Source organism: Bos javanicus, chromosome 6, assembly GCF_032452875.1.
Source record: "Bos javanicus breed banteng chromosome 6, ARS-OSU_banteng_1.0, whole genome shotgun sequence".
NCBI classification, from domain to species: domain Eukaryota; kingdom Metazoa; phylum Chordata; class Mammalia; order Artiodactyla; family Bovidae; genus Bos; species Bos javanicus.
The window spans coordinates 22,029,770-22,044,818 of NC_083873.1; the positions used below are offsets into that span (position 1 = coordinate 22,029,770).

At 36.7% G+C, this 15,049-nt stretch overlaps 1 protein-coding gene across 7 annotated transcripts in view; it reads left to right on the forward strand.

Annotated features, from left to right (window-relative positions):
* CENPE (centromere protein E) overlaps positions 1–15,049 on the forward strand; it is an 86,068-nt gene that overhangs the window by 4,445 nt on the left and 66,574 nt on the right. For all 7 annotated transcript variants that reach the window (XM_061419499.1, XM_061419500.1, XM_061419502.1 and 4 more), the window contains exons 4-13: positions 76–194; positions 1,316–1,435; positions 1,881–1,962; positions 2,112–2,179; positions 2,257–2,322; positions 7,639–7,690; positions 9,413–9,500; positions 10,065–10,194; positions 11,138–11,257; positions 12,153–12,311. In XM_061419499.1, coding sequence (XP_061275483.1) covers positions 76–194; positions 1,316–1,435; positions 1,881–1,962; positions 2,112–2,179; positions 2,257–2,322; positions 7,639–7,690; positions 9,413–9,500; positions 10,065–10,194; positions 11,138–11,257; positions 12,153–12,311 — 1,004 coding nt within the window. The remainder of the gene's footprint in view (positions 1–75; positions 195–1,315; positions 1,436–1,880; positions 1,963–2,111; positions 2,180–2,256; positions 2,323–7,638; positions 7,691–9,412; positions 9,501–10,064; positions 10,195–11,137; positions 11,258–12,152; positions 12,312–15,049) is intronic.

The following is a 15,049-nucleotide window of genomic DNA, read 5'->3' on the forward strand; positions in this document are numbered from 1 at the left end:
GTTCAGTAGGCGTCGATCATTTTCTACACTGTAGATTCACTGTAATCTCTGCATGTGTTTGTTTTGTTTTTGCAGGTACTATATTTGCCTATGGGCAGACTGCTTCAGGAAAAACGTATACTATGATGGGTTCACAAGAGTATTTGGGAGTAATACCTAGGGCAATTCATGACATTTTCCAGAAAATTAAGAAGGTAAAGAACTTAGCTAAGTTTCTAGTACGTGCAGGTAAAAATAGTGATAATAGGATAGCAATCTTACTGTTCTCTTGTAATGATGAAAAGAAGTAGATTTATACTTATCTCTTAATTATCCAGGGGGAAAGAAGGAAGCCATAGCATAGATTCTTTTTTTTTCCCCCATAAACTTACTTAAGAAACTTAAATATTTTTTATTCTTTCCCTTAAATCATGAAGCAGTACTCCCACCAAACAGTGGGCATTAAGGAACAGGAAAACTTTATCACAGTTGGGTCCTTATTGCCTTTGTTTAGCTACCAGTGATTATTAAGGAGCAGTAAAAAGTAGACTGGGTAAAAGACAAGGAGACCAGAAGGCCAGAATAGGCAACCTAATTAGTTAAGAGTTGATTTTAAATTACTTTTTCATCATTATTGTAATGATTTTCAATTTTTTGAATATATACAGGTTGAGTTTTATTTTGAGGTTAGAGAGTTGAATGGGGTACTTTCCTGTTACAATTCTATGATAGTATTGGTTATTTCTGAAACTGTGTATTTTGTTGTTGTTAATAATTATTGTCGGTATAGAAACATAGGGAGGAATTTTTTGTTTTTTTTTTTGTTTTATAATGATAATTTCTTGAAAGACAAATACCACATGACTTCACCTCTATGTAGAATCTAAAAAAAAAAAAAATGAACAAACAGAAACGGACTCATAGATAACAAACAGGTGATTGTCAGAGGGCATGGAAGTTGGAGGAGTAAGAAATAGGGTGAGGAAGATTAAGGGGCACAAACTTTCCTTTAGAAAATCAATGAGTCACAGAGATGAAATGTGCAGCGTGGGGAATATAGTCAGTAATATTGTAACATCTTTGTATGGTGACACATGGCAATTAGACTTCTGTGATCACTTGGAAATGTATGGAAATAGTGACCCACCATGTTATGTACCAGGAACTAACATAGTGGAATGGGTCAACCACACATCAACTAAAAAATAAGTTAAAATTCTATAAATGTGTTTTCTCAAAGGATATTTTAATATTTAATATTAGCACGTGAGCATTTGTTATTAGGTTTTCATAACTAGATGATCTCTGAAGTCGTCACATTATCTTTTTCTTCTAGTTTCCTGATAGGGAATTTCTCTTACGTGTGTCTTACATGGAAATATACAATGAAACCATTACAGACTTACTTTGTGACACTCAAAAAATGAAGCCTTTAATAATTCGGGAAGACTTCAATGTGAGTAACAGAGTTAACAGGGTGGCTCAAAAATTAGATACACTGATTGGGATTGTTTTTTCTTGAACATTTGCCTTTAATTTCTGTATACTTTAAAGTATCTCCTATTACTGTGGTTTGTTTTTTATTTTCTTTCTTAGACACTTACAGAGATTATCTCTTAAGTAATAAGTATAGTTTTTAAATATTGACAGTTAAAGTATTTTGGTGTAAGTGCTTAAAAAGAGTGAGATGGAACTATCAGATTAGAATTTGGTATACTTTGGCATAGGAAATACATTGTAAATATCAGAAGTATACTTATTATTTTCATACAGAATAAAAATCCCCATTTTTCACATGACATCCACAAATGAACTCTGTGATAGTTTGTACTTTCTTTTGAAATGCAAACTTTTAAGTGACTTATATTTCCTTACTTTTACCGTAATTAAACTTGTTTCAGAGGAATGTGTATGTGGCTGACCTCACAGAAGAAGTTGTTTATACATCAGAAATGGCTTTGAAGTGGATCACTAAGGGAGAAAGTAAGACTTCGTACTATATTTCTTAAAACACTTGTAGAAACTATTTAATTGAATGTATTTAGACTTTAAATCACACTTTTCATCTAAAATACAAGTTGTGTTTTTCTTTGGATTTTAATACACACAGCTGAAATGTGACTCTCTTACAGAGAACAGGCATTATGGAATTACAAAAATGAATCAGCGAAGTAGTCGTTCTCATACCATTTTTAGGATGGTAGGTAATTCTCTCTATATTTTGTCTTTCCAATTAAGAATACACTAATTTTTCTATAAGTTGCCTTTTCTTTCTAGATTTTGGAAAGCAGAGAGAAAGGTGAACCTTCTAATTTTGAAGGATCTGTCAAAGTGTCCCATTTGGTGAGTATTGAGGAACCGTGATAATGTACTATACGAGTCAAAGCAAAATTTAATTTAGCTGCTGAAGGTTTGGTTTCATAAGAACTATTGACCATTTGGCAAAAGCATCTATAAATTGGTAGTTTAGTCTCACCAGTAACATGAAATTTCTAGCAGAAATATAGGAAGAGGTCAGAGGATCTTACTTCCCGTGATCTTACGCTGCCACTCCCTAAGCTTTAGGTGTAAGAACTGTAGGAGTGGGGCCTTCCCTAACCAGTAATGGAGAAAGGGCTAATTCTATGCACACTTAAGAGTTAATGTAATCTTGGGATTCGATGGGGTTTTGTGTGTCTGTGATTTTGGGGTTTTGTTTTTTGGCCTCCACCAGTGCAACTGAGACTTGTGAGATAAATGAAAACCTGGGTGAAATAGTTTAAAAAAATCACATTACTCTAGTTTATATTCAGTACCTGTCTGTTGGTAGGTGAACATAAGCATTATGCAAACATTCCTTCTTGCTGAACTGCATCATTTTTCTTTTTTTTTTTTTTTTTTGTGCTTCCTTTCTATTCCTTACTGTTATTGTTTTGTTCTCTGTCTTCAAGGCCTGAATTCTTTAGTTTGATGTGGGATATGATTTAAGATTACTGCATTTGATTTGATTTTCAAGGGAAAAAGTAATAAATCTATAATATGTTTACTTTCAGATTTTGAAAACTCAGTTAAATATCTAATTCCGGTTCACCTTAGTTATTTTACCGTATAAGTATAGCATTTATTTTAATAGACTGGTCTTTTAATAACAACAAACCTAACTTCTGTTTTGTTGTCCAAAGCTGGCCTGTATATATCACTACAATTTTAACTTTTAATATAATTTAGCTTTACTAGTCTTGACATACTCAGTGATCCATTTGGTGTCTTTTCTCATATTTTTTGATGATCTATCATCTAGGGACCATAGATACTATTTAACCCAACACTCCAGATTTGCCACTTACTCTTAAGTATCTTATTGGAAAGAGGACTTCCCCAAAGAGTCATTTTCTGGCTCTTTAAAGATGGTTTTTAGTTGTTTTTTGTTTTTTTTTTCCTGAGTGTCTTCTCACCTTCCTGGAATAATAAAATCCAAGTGCTCTCAGCCCAGGTCCTTTATTATCAGGGTTTCCTTCCTCCTACCCTCCTAATCAAAGCACAAGAGTGTTCTGTAGCCTTTCTTCACTTGTTTGCCCTCAGGCATTGTTACCATTTCTGTGTTGATGATGGTCAAATATTTATTGTTTCTGAAGTCTCTGAGTTCTAAGTCATGTCTCTCCATAAAGATTGTCCCACTGTTAATTATCTCAAGCTTCAGTGGGTCTAAAGCCAAATTAATTTATTCCTATCATAGTGAATATTCCTTGTACCAGTAGTACTTATATCTTAATTTCATGCTGCTTTCCTTACCACTATCCCCCTTTGTTATGCCCCTACCTAGGTCATTTGTGAAGTGAAGTCGCTCAGTTGTAACCGACTCTTTGTACCCCATGAACTGTAGCCTACTGGGCTCCTCTATCCATGGGATTTTCCAGGCAAGAGTACTGGAGTTGGGTACCATTGCCTTCTCCAGAGGATCTTCCTGACCCAGGGCTTGAACCCAGATCTCCCGCAGTGTAGGCAGACGCTTTACCGTCTGAGCCCCAAGGTCATTTGTAGTAGATGCTATATAACAGCGAGTAGATTTCCTTGCGTATTTTAGTGAAAATAGTACATATCTGAGACAGAACTGTAAAACAAGAGTACATAATTATCTGCCCATTCCGCAAAGAAAGAAGTAACTTAAAACTCCACTTTTTTAAAATACATTAAGACTATTTCCTGGACTCTGAAATTTAAAAAAAGAAGACATCCCTCCACTACTTGCTGTCTTCACTACCACCTCCCTGAATGGTGTAGTGGTTTTCCCTACTTTCTTCAATTTAAGTCTGAATTTAGCAATAAGGAGTTCATGGTCTGAGCCACATTCAGCTCCTGGTCTTGTTTTTGCTGACTGTATAGAGCTTCTCCATCTTTGGCTGCAAAGAATATAATCAGTCTGATTTCGGTGTTGACCATCTGGTGATGTCCATGTATAGAGTCTTCTCTTGTGTTGTTGGAAGAGGGTGTTTGTTATGACCAGTGCATTTTCTTGGCAAAACTCTATTAGTCTTTGCCCTGCTTCATTCTGTATTCCAAGGCCAAATTTGCCTGTCACTCCAGGTGTTTCTTGACTGCCTACTTTTGTATTCCAGTCCCCTATAATGAAAAGGACATCTTTTTGGGGTGTTAGTTCTAAAAGGTCTTGTAGGTCTTCATAGAACCATTCAACTTCAGCTTCTTCAACGTTACTGGTTGGGGCATAGACTTGGATTACTGTGATATTGAATGGTTTGCCTTGGAAACGAACAGAGATCATTCTGTCATTTTTGAGATTGCATCCAAGTACCGCATTTCGGACTCTTTTGTTGACCATGATGGCTACTCCATTTCTTCCGAGGGATTCCTGCCCACAGTAGTAGATATAATAGTCATCTGAGTTAAATTCACCCATTCCAGTCCATTTTAGTTTGCTGATTCCTAGAAGGTAGACATTCACTCTTGCCATCACTTGTTTGACCACTTCCATTTGCCTTGATTCATGGGCCTGACATTCCAGGTTCCTATGCAATATTGCTCTTTACAGCATCAGACCTTGCTTCTATCACAGTCACATGCACAGCTGGATATTGTTTTTACTTTGGCTCCATCCCTTCATTCTTTCTGAAGTGAGAAATAGATTTAAGGGCCTAGATCTGATAGGTAGAGTGCCTGATGAACTATGGAATGAGGTTCGTGACATTGTACAGAAAACAGGGATCAAGATCATCCCCATGGAAAAGAAATGCAAAAAAGCAAAATGGCTGTCTGGGGAGGCCTTACAAATAGCTGTGAAAAGAAGAGAAGCAAACAACAAAGGAGAAAAGGAAAGACATAGGCATCTGAATGCAGAGTTCCAAAGAATAGCAAGAAGAGATAAGAAAGCCTTCCTCAGCGATCAATGCAAAGAAATAGAGGAAAACAACAGAATGGGAAAGACTAGAGATCTCTTCAAGAAAATTAGAGATATCAGGGGAACATTTCATGCAAAGATGGGCTTGATAAAGGACAGAAATGGTATGGACCTAACAGAAGCAGAAGATATCAAGAAGAGATGGCAAGAATACACAGAAGAACTGTACAAAAAAGATCTTCACAATCCAGATAATCACGATGGTGTGATCATTGACCTAGAGCCAGACATCCTGGAATGTGAAGTCAAGTGGGCCTTAGAAAGCATCACTACGAACAAAGCTAGTGGAGGTGATGGAATTCCAGTTGAGCTATTCCAAATCCTGAAAGATGATGCTGTGAAAGTGCTGCACTCAATATGCCAGCAAATTTGGAAAACTCAGCAGTGGCCACAGGACTGGAAAAGGTCAGTTTTCATTCCAATCCCAAAGAAAGGCAATGCCAAAGAATGCTCAAACTACCGCACAATTGCACTCATTTCACACGCTAGTAAAGTAATGCTCAAAATTTTCCAAGCCAGGCTTCAGTAATATGTGAACCGTGAACTTCCAGTTGTTTAAGCTGGTTTTAGAAAAGGCAGAGGAACCAGAGATCAAATTGCCAACATCCACTGGATCATGGAAAAAGCAAGAGCGTTCCAGAAAAACATCTATTTCTGCTTTATTGACTATGCCAAAGCCTTTGACTGTGTGGATCACAATAAACTGTGGAAAATTCTGAAAGAGATGGGAATCCCAGACCACCTGACCTGCCTCTTGAGAAACCTATATGCAGGTCAGGAAGCAACAGTTAGAACTGGACATGGAACAACAGACTGGTTCCAAATAGGAAAAGGAGTACGTCAAGGCTGTATGTTGTCACCCTGCTTATTTAACTTATATGCAGAGTACATCATGAGAAATGCTGGACTGGAAGAAACACAAGCTAGAATCAAGATTGCTGGAAGAAATATTAATAACCTCAGATATGCAGGTGACACCGCCTTTATGGCAGAAAGTGAAGAAGAACTAAAAAGCCTCTTGATGAAAGTGAAAGAGGAGAGTGAAAAAGTTGGCTTAAAGCTCAATATTCAGAAAACGAAGATCATGGCATCTGGTCCCATCACTTCATGGGAAATAGATGGGGAAACAGTGTCAGACTTTATTTTTGGGGCTCCAAAATCACTGCAGATGGTGACTGCAGCCATGAAATTAAAAGACGCTTACTCCTTGAAAGTTATGACCAACCTAGATAGCATATTGTAAAGCAGAGACATTATTTTGCCAACAAAGGTTCGTCTAGTCAAGGCTATGTTTTTCCTGCGGTCATGTATGGATGTGAGAGTTGGACTGTGAAGAAGACTGAGCGCCGAGGAATTGATGCTTTTGAACTGTGGTGTTGGAGAAGACTCTTGAGAGTCCCTTGGACTGCAAGGAGATCCAACCAATCCATTCTAAAGGAGATCAGCCCTGGGATTTCTTTGGAAGGAATGATGCTAAAGCTGAAACTCCAGTACTTTGGCCACCTCATGCGAAGAGCTGACTCATTGGAAAAGACTCTGATGCTGGGAGGGATTGGGGGCAGGAGGAGAAGGGGACGACAGAGGATGAGATGAATGGATGGCATCACTGACTCGATGGACCTGAGTCTGAGTGAACTCCAGGAGTTGGTGATGGATAGGGAGGCCTGGTGTGCTGCGATTCATAGAGTCGCAAAGAGTCGGACAAAACTGAGCCACTGAACTGAACTGAACTGAAAATGACCTCTGGGTACACAGTTTAAAAGAGCAGCTTATTCAGGGAATGGGAGGAGGAAGGATAAAATCAGCAAAGCTACACTGAGCAAGTAACATTTGCCTTGGATCCTGAATAAAGAACTTTAGAGGTAACAGAGAATGGCATAGGGTAGCACTTGGAAGTGTAGAAGTATGTGAGGTATTCAGGGTGTAGTGAGTAGTTCCGCTTGAGTTAGGCGTAGGTGATGAGTAGATATAAGGCTGAAGCAACACAAGTGCCAGATTGCAAAGAATCACATTCACCATGATACGGTTCTGAACTTTGTGTAGGAAATAGAAAACCTGTTCTGGCGGCATTATGGAGATATGTTGCGTTACAAAGAAGGAACAAACGTTCCGGATTGGTTTGACAAGGCAAGGCCTAAATGGTGGGGTGAGAGATGAGGTCACAGGTGGAGTGTTCAAGTAAACTGTGTGATTAAAATGTTCTTTCAGTGGTTTGGATTTTATCTCCAGTTATACTTTCTAAAGGTTTATTTCCATCTGTCTTACAGAATTTGGTCGATCTTGCAGGCAGTGAACGGGCTGCTCAAACAGGTGCTGAAGGTAAGGAAAACTTAAAGTGCTGCCGTGCATTTTAGAAACTAATAAAGTAAGGATAATAATAATATTGTGATAAAAGTCCTCAGTGTAAAAAGTAGCTTCTGTATCTGACTGATTATCTCATTTGGGATACTGTGTGTGTGTGAGTCGCTGAGTCATGTCCAGCTTTTTGCAACCCCATGGGCTGTGCGTCCCCATGTGACCCACCAGACTCCTCTGTCCGTGGAATTCTCCAGGCAGGAATACTGGAGTGGGTTGCCATTTCCTTCTCCAGGGAGTCTTCCCTGGGCCAGGGATTGAACCCATGTCTCACACTGAAGGCAAATTCTTTACCGACTGAGCCACCAGGGAAGTCCTTGGGCTACTGTACCATCAATTTTTTAAAAAGCCAGAACTATGCAGTTTCTAGAATTGTATAGCTGAAGAGTTTATGAGAGTACCATGAAAACCATCTAAATTTTCATAATTAGTAAGAAAATTCAGAAAGGTCATGGGGTACACAATTAATATTCAGACATTAATAATTCTTAAAGACAACCAGCTACAATATTTAGTGTACAAAAATATGCAATATACAATAATAGGTTAGAAGATGTAATACCTCAGAAGAAACTCAACAAAAATTGCACAGAGCCAAAAAAATAAAACTTCAAAAACAGACCTAAAGGACATAACCAAATATTAATACATAAACAAATGGAAACGCACACTTAGATGGAAAGGTGCAAAATCATAAAGATGTCAAGCCTCCCTCGTGTTAATTTCCTGCAGCTTGACATAAAGTTACCCAGCTGAGCATGGCCCATCTCCACCAAATCAGACCTATGAACAGGAAGTACATACTGTTGTTTCAAGTTGGCTTATTAAATAACAGTATTATGGCAGCAGCTAAATAATGCCCCTGTGAAATAACAGCTATTCAGAGTTATTTGATGCATTATTTTGTGTGTACATAGTAGATTGGAATCCTACATATCCCTCAACAGGGTTCTGGGTAAGTAATTTCTGATACGTCCATACAGTGAAATTCTGTTATGAAAAAGAATGAAAAAGACCAGTGTTTACTAATCTGATGCAAGTGAAAAAAAGCAAAGGACAAAATAGTATATGTAGTATGCTACTATTTGTCTGAAAATTAGAGAAATGAGTGTATATGAACTTGTATTTCTAAAAATCTCCAGAAGAATAAATAATAAACATGGTTTCCTGGTAAGAGGGGATAGGAAATCTGTCCTGGTAGGGGCATAAAACTGGAATAGAGCTTTTGCAGAGTACTTGTTCTTTTTTTAATGTTAGAATCATGTGTGCATATTTAGTTTTAAAATTAAAGATTTTGGGGTTGTGAGTCCATATAGGAACAAATTTGGTTTTAAGTCTGTAGTTGTCTGTATTTGAAGTTTTAAAAAAACTAGATTCAAAAGGAGTAATTAGAGGGAATCTTTTAGGAAACGGACTTTTCCTCCCTCTTGTTCTTTTTTTTTTTTCATCTTTTTTGTTGTGCTGTTTCTCTCAGATGATAACCTTTCTGATTCATCTAATAGGTGGGAGGGTAGGGAGAGAGCACCTCCATTGGTGATATTAAAGGTAGACTCAGATTTAGTCCAAAATAGAGACTTCAACATCTGTCCCTTTAATTTCTACTTTCTCTCATAATTTGCTGATAAATAAGTTCATCATCCAATACAAAGCTCAATATTAGTATTTATATTTGTGTAATAAATACAGGTTTGCGACTCAAGGAAGGCTGTAATATAAATCGAAGTTTATTTATTTTGGGACAAGTGATCAAGAAACTTAGCGATGGACAAGTTGGGTAAGTGTACCCCACTGTACATTTGTCTGTTAATACTTATGTTTAAATTAGGTTGAAAATTTTAATAGTTTTGTGTGTGGTTGCTCAGTCATGTCCTACTCTTTGCAACCCCATATCCTGTAACCCACCAGGCTCCCCTGTCCATGGCATTTTTCAGGCAAGAACACGAGTGGTTTGCCATTTCCTACTCCAAGGAATCTTCCTGACCCAGGGATTGACCCACGTCTCTTGAGTCTTCTGCATTGGAAAAGGCAGATTCTTTACCACTGTGCCATGTGGGAATCCCTTAGTGACACTCAAAATATATGTACCTATTTCTTTCATATATTCAAAAGCTCTCATGACTGTGAGCATTTGTGGCTTCTTATACATATGATTGTGTTCTATTAAATTTACTTTCTGTATTTTAAATATTTTTTTAGTTAACAGTTTCAATCTACCCCATATAACCTGTAAAGAACTAATTTTATAACTATAGCTATTTTAAGGTTCTCCATTAAAAACCAACCAATTTTGGTATATAAAAGCTTTCTCTTTTTCTTCCCAAATTCATTTCTCTTTAAGTGGTTTCATAAATTATCGAGATAGCAAATTAACACGAATTCTCCAGAATTCCTTGGGAGGAAATGCAAAAACACGTATCATCTGCACAATTACTCCAGTGTCTTTTGATGAAACACTTAGTACTCTCCAGGTGAGTTTGATTTTTATCTCAAACTAATATGAGGGGATATCATCTTTAAGAAGGAAAAATTACCTACTAAAAATAGGTATAGGTCTTTTAATTGACATAACATACCTGATAAAATAAGATTGATATGTTTTTCCAAAATCACAAAATCCAAAATCCATTATCCCACCTCCACAATTTCTGCCACATTCAACACTATTTTACTGAAATTGACTTGATTTTTTATTTTTACAAACTCACTTATGAAAGGAAACTTTATATCAGTTCCATAAATGAAGAACTAATAGCACTTAGAACAAATAGAAGGTGACTCAAAAAACATTTATGTGTGTTTATAACAACAACAAAAAAACTTCCAAAACTCCTGCTAGCCAATTGTTGCCTGTCTTTGCACTGAGCCTAGGTCCTGCATTTTATGTTTAAAGAAAAAAAGGAGGAGGGTTAGGGTGGGAGAACTGAATTGTCAGTAGAATAGCTGTCTCAATGAAGGATTCAGTGTCATATATAATGGACAACTTCATGTACCCACTTAAAGTTACTTCTGATACACTCTAAGAAACATTGGTTTAAATAGCTACTGAGTTCTAGATCTAGGTACTGTCAGAGAAAAAAGATAGAAAATAGAGTCATGGGCTTCACAGAATTGATAGTCTTATAGGGAAGACAAGACCTTTCTTCCAACGTGATTGCCTTGGATTAATGCTTAAGTGGCTAGTTAAGTAGGATAGAGTTCAAAGGAAGGAGAAGGGCTTTTGATGGGAGCACTATTGGCCTTGTTATGGAGACATAGAATGCTCTCTGTATCAGAAGTATTAAACTACCTGGGAAGGGAAGAGTACTGATTTTTTTTCTTTTTTTTTTTTTTACAAATCTTAATTACAAGAAAACCAAGTATTATTAATTTGTGTGTATGTTGAGTGCATAACACTTCTGCATTTTTTCCCAGTTTGCCAGCACTGCCAAATATATGAAGAATACACCTTATGTTAACGAGGTATCAAGTGATGAAGCTCTCCTGAAAAGATATAGGAAAGAAATAATGGATCTTAAAAAGCAGTTAGAGGAGGTATGTATGAACCATGTATTTCAGTAAAGAGAAGAGACAGATTTAGAATTGAGATCTGCCTAAATGCCCAGAGATTCTGAAGCCATCAATAACTGAGCTTGTAAACTGAAAGTTTAAAACAATTTTCAACTAAGAAGAAATCAACTCATACAAAATTTAGTTTAATATACTATAAACTAAAAGACTTGGTTTCCTGAAATTATTTTAGGTTTTGTTTTTCATTTTCAAAGGGCAAAATTTGATGTTTTCAAATGGGCCAAGTTGACAGAGTTTTTGTAAAAAATTATCACAAATACATAGGAAATTAGGTTAAAAAAGAGAGAGGCCATGTATAGTTACCTAAAACTACTTTCCAGAGTTTCACATTATCTTGAACTTTTCTTTCCAAACCCAGAATAGGAATTCAATAAAATAGGATAATCACTTATAATTGTAATTTGTTTGTTTTGACTATTATGGCCCTCGATTTTGTGTAAATCTTGCATTCTGGTGATATTTTTAGAAGTGATCTAAAATAACAAATGGTAATCTTATGAAAACATCTCTTCTTTGCTGTAGGTATTCAAGTCTCTGCTTTTATCATCTCTCTGCCTTCTATTTATATATTTTAAGCAGTTAATAGAATTGCCTTAGCTGCATTGTAATAATTTTACACACAGCATTTAGAATAAAGACATGGGAAGAAATGGTTATTTTACTTTATTTTTAGTTTGAGAAATTAGTGATTATGGTAACTGTGTATTAGAGTTCTGCACATAGAGTATGTTTTATTTCAATATAGTTAAAATTCTCTTAGTTCACATACAAATTTCTATTCTGTTCTTTTAAGCTACTTTCAAGGTTTTAAAATATAGCTACATTTATTATTAACATAATCCATTATTACATTCTGTAGGTTTCTTTAGAGACTCGAGCCCAGGCAATGGAAAAAGACCAACTGGCCCAGCTCTTGGAAGAAAAAGATCTACTTCAAAAAGTCCAGATTGAGAAAATCCAAAACCTAACACGGATGCTAGTGACATCTTCTTCCCTCTCATCACAGCAAGAATTAAAGGTAAAATTTAAAAGATGACAGCTTAAACTTGGTATACAGAGAATAGAACTGGACATTCCTATATATTTATTACATAATTATTCGTTTATCATCTTTCACTACATTATATTCAAGAAACCAAGAACCTGTTGTATATTTGAAGTTCGTTAAAATTACCGATCCCCTGATGTAGAAGTACTAATTCAAAGATTCAAGCTTACTACTTAAGTTTTCTTCTAGGAGTTTTATGGTTTCAGGAGTTAACATTCAAGTCTTTAATCAGTTTCAATTGATTTTTATATATGAGAAAATCATATATTATATACATGTAAGTATAGCGGTCCAGTGTAAATGTTTCTCACTTACGTGTAAGTAAGATAGTGGTCCAGTTTCATTCTTTTACATATGGCTGTCCAGTTTTCCCAGCATCACTTACTGAGCAGACTGTCCTTTCCCTATTTTATCTTCCTGGTTCCTTTGTTGTAAATTAATTGATCATACATGTGAGGGTTTATTTCTGGGCTTCCAGTCCATTGTTTTTATGCGTCTGTTTTTGTGGCACTATCATGCATATTGTTTTGATTGCTATAGCACTGTAGTTTGAAATCAGGAAGCATGATGCCTCCAGCTTTGCCCTTCTTTCTCAAGACTGTTTTGGCTATTTGAAGTCTTTTGTGGTTTTCAGTCTACAGTATAGCAAAGGAATCTGTTTGCAATAGGTTTCTTAAGAAATTCTTATATAATTCATTAGCTGATTGGAAACCATGGGTGTCTGAAGTATATAGGAATATTTTCTGTTTAAAGAAACAAGAATGTTAATATCAAGAAATTGATCTAGACTATAGATCAGCATAGTAATCAAAATTCTAACTTCCGATTTGTATGTTTTTTGTTTTTAATAGGGTTTTATTTATCTGACAGATTTTTTTTATTTAAGAAGATAACCTTTGGATTTCAACTCCCTGGGTATGAATCCCAGTTCTGTCAATTCCTAACACCTCACCTTAGACAATTTCTCAAATATACTTTGCCACAGTTTCCTTATCTGTGATATAATAGGTTGATCCCTACTTCATAGGATTGTTGTGAGAATTAAGTGAAGTAACATACAGTATGTGCATAACACTATACTTTACACTCAGAAATCCTCATTAAATGTATACTGCTAAGATTATTACTGGGCTTTCCTGGTGGCTCCATTAGTAAAGAATCCACCTGCCAACATAGGAGACAGTTTTGATCCCTATTCTGGGAAGACCCCAAATGCGGAGCAACAAAGCCTGTGCTCCACAGCTATTGAGCTTGTGCTCTAGAGCCCAGGAGCTACAACTACTGAAGCCCACTTTGAGCCCATGCTCCACAACAACAGAAGTCACTGCAATGAGAGGCCCACTCACTGCAATTAAAGGAAAGCTTGCGCACCAACGAAGACCCTACATAACCAGAAATAAATATGTTTTTAAAATATATGTATTATTAATAGGTATCATGTACAGATCACCACACTAAGTATAAAGACACTCAAGATCTGTTTTTTGACTGGGTGATGAGTAGAAAATAGCCCAGTGGAAGGTATAGGGAATAGTATTTCAGAAAAACACATATGCAAAAGCTTGAAGTTGTGGGACAACAATATATTAGACTTTCTGGTGGCATGGGCATTGTAAACCACATTAAGGGATTTGAACTTTGCATTTTGCTAAAGACAAGGAAAAGCCTTGTATAGAACGTAATCGCAATTGCATTTTGGAAAGGTGTGATTGCTATGTGCATCAGATTGATTTGGCCTCTACAAGGATTGTGGTTCTGAAGATGGAAGAAATTGGATAAACTGGAGAGCCATTTGGGAGGCAGACTCAACTGGACTTTGTGGTTGTTGGAATGCAGGGGCAAGGAAAAAGAGAAGGAGGCATCCTGAATGACTTGCAAGCATTAGTAGGCTTTCTGGGCAGTTGGTAGTGTGTGTATTCACTGAATGAAGAGTAGTGGAGCTACTCAATGTTTGATTCAGGACATCTCCATTTTAAGAGATCAGGCAGTTGGAAATGTGAAAGGTCTGAGATGGAGATGTTAGTTTGGGTATTAACTACAGCTGATCCAATTTAAAGTCCTGGGAATGGATGAGCTTGCCCTTGGAGCATGTTGAGAATGGAAAGAACAGAGGGTCAAACACAGAACCCCAAGAAACAACAATTTTTAGTCAAAAGCAGAATAAAAGAATCCCTAAAGGAGCCCATGTTGAGCTCTAGAATTGAAAGGAAATCAGGTGAATGTGGTAAGCAGTGTCATGTTCTGCTTACATCTGCTTACAGATGCTGAAGACAAAGATGCTTCAGATTTAGAAATGAAAAGCTTATTTGCAAAAGCAGTTTGAGTTATGCGTTGGTAATAAAAGCCACCTTCCTGTGGGTAGAGATACCCAAAGGGATGGGATCTTGAATATAGTTGAAGAGTCTGGCCTTAGAAGGAGAAACATCTGTTCATTTCAACAAGGACAGAAGAAGGAATGCTTTTGTAAGTTTAGGCTTATATTGTCTTTGTGAAATAGGTTTAACTTTTCTGCTGAGATATCAGAAGATGGTTGGAGACACACGTTCATAGTGCTCAGAGTTTGAAATAATATAGCGCATGGTGTTGAGCTGAAGGTCATTGGAGTAAAATATTTATGTACAGCTGGGTTTTGCAGAGCAGGCTGTGGAAAGGGCTGGCTGTCTCAAACCTAAAGGTAGTGTGTGTAGAGGCATGAAAGCGAGCAGTGT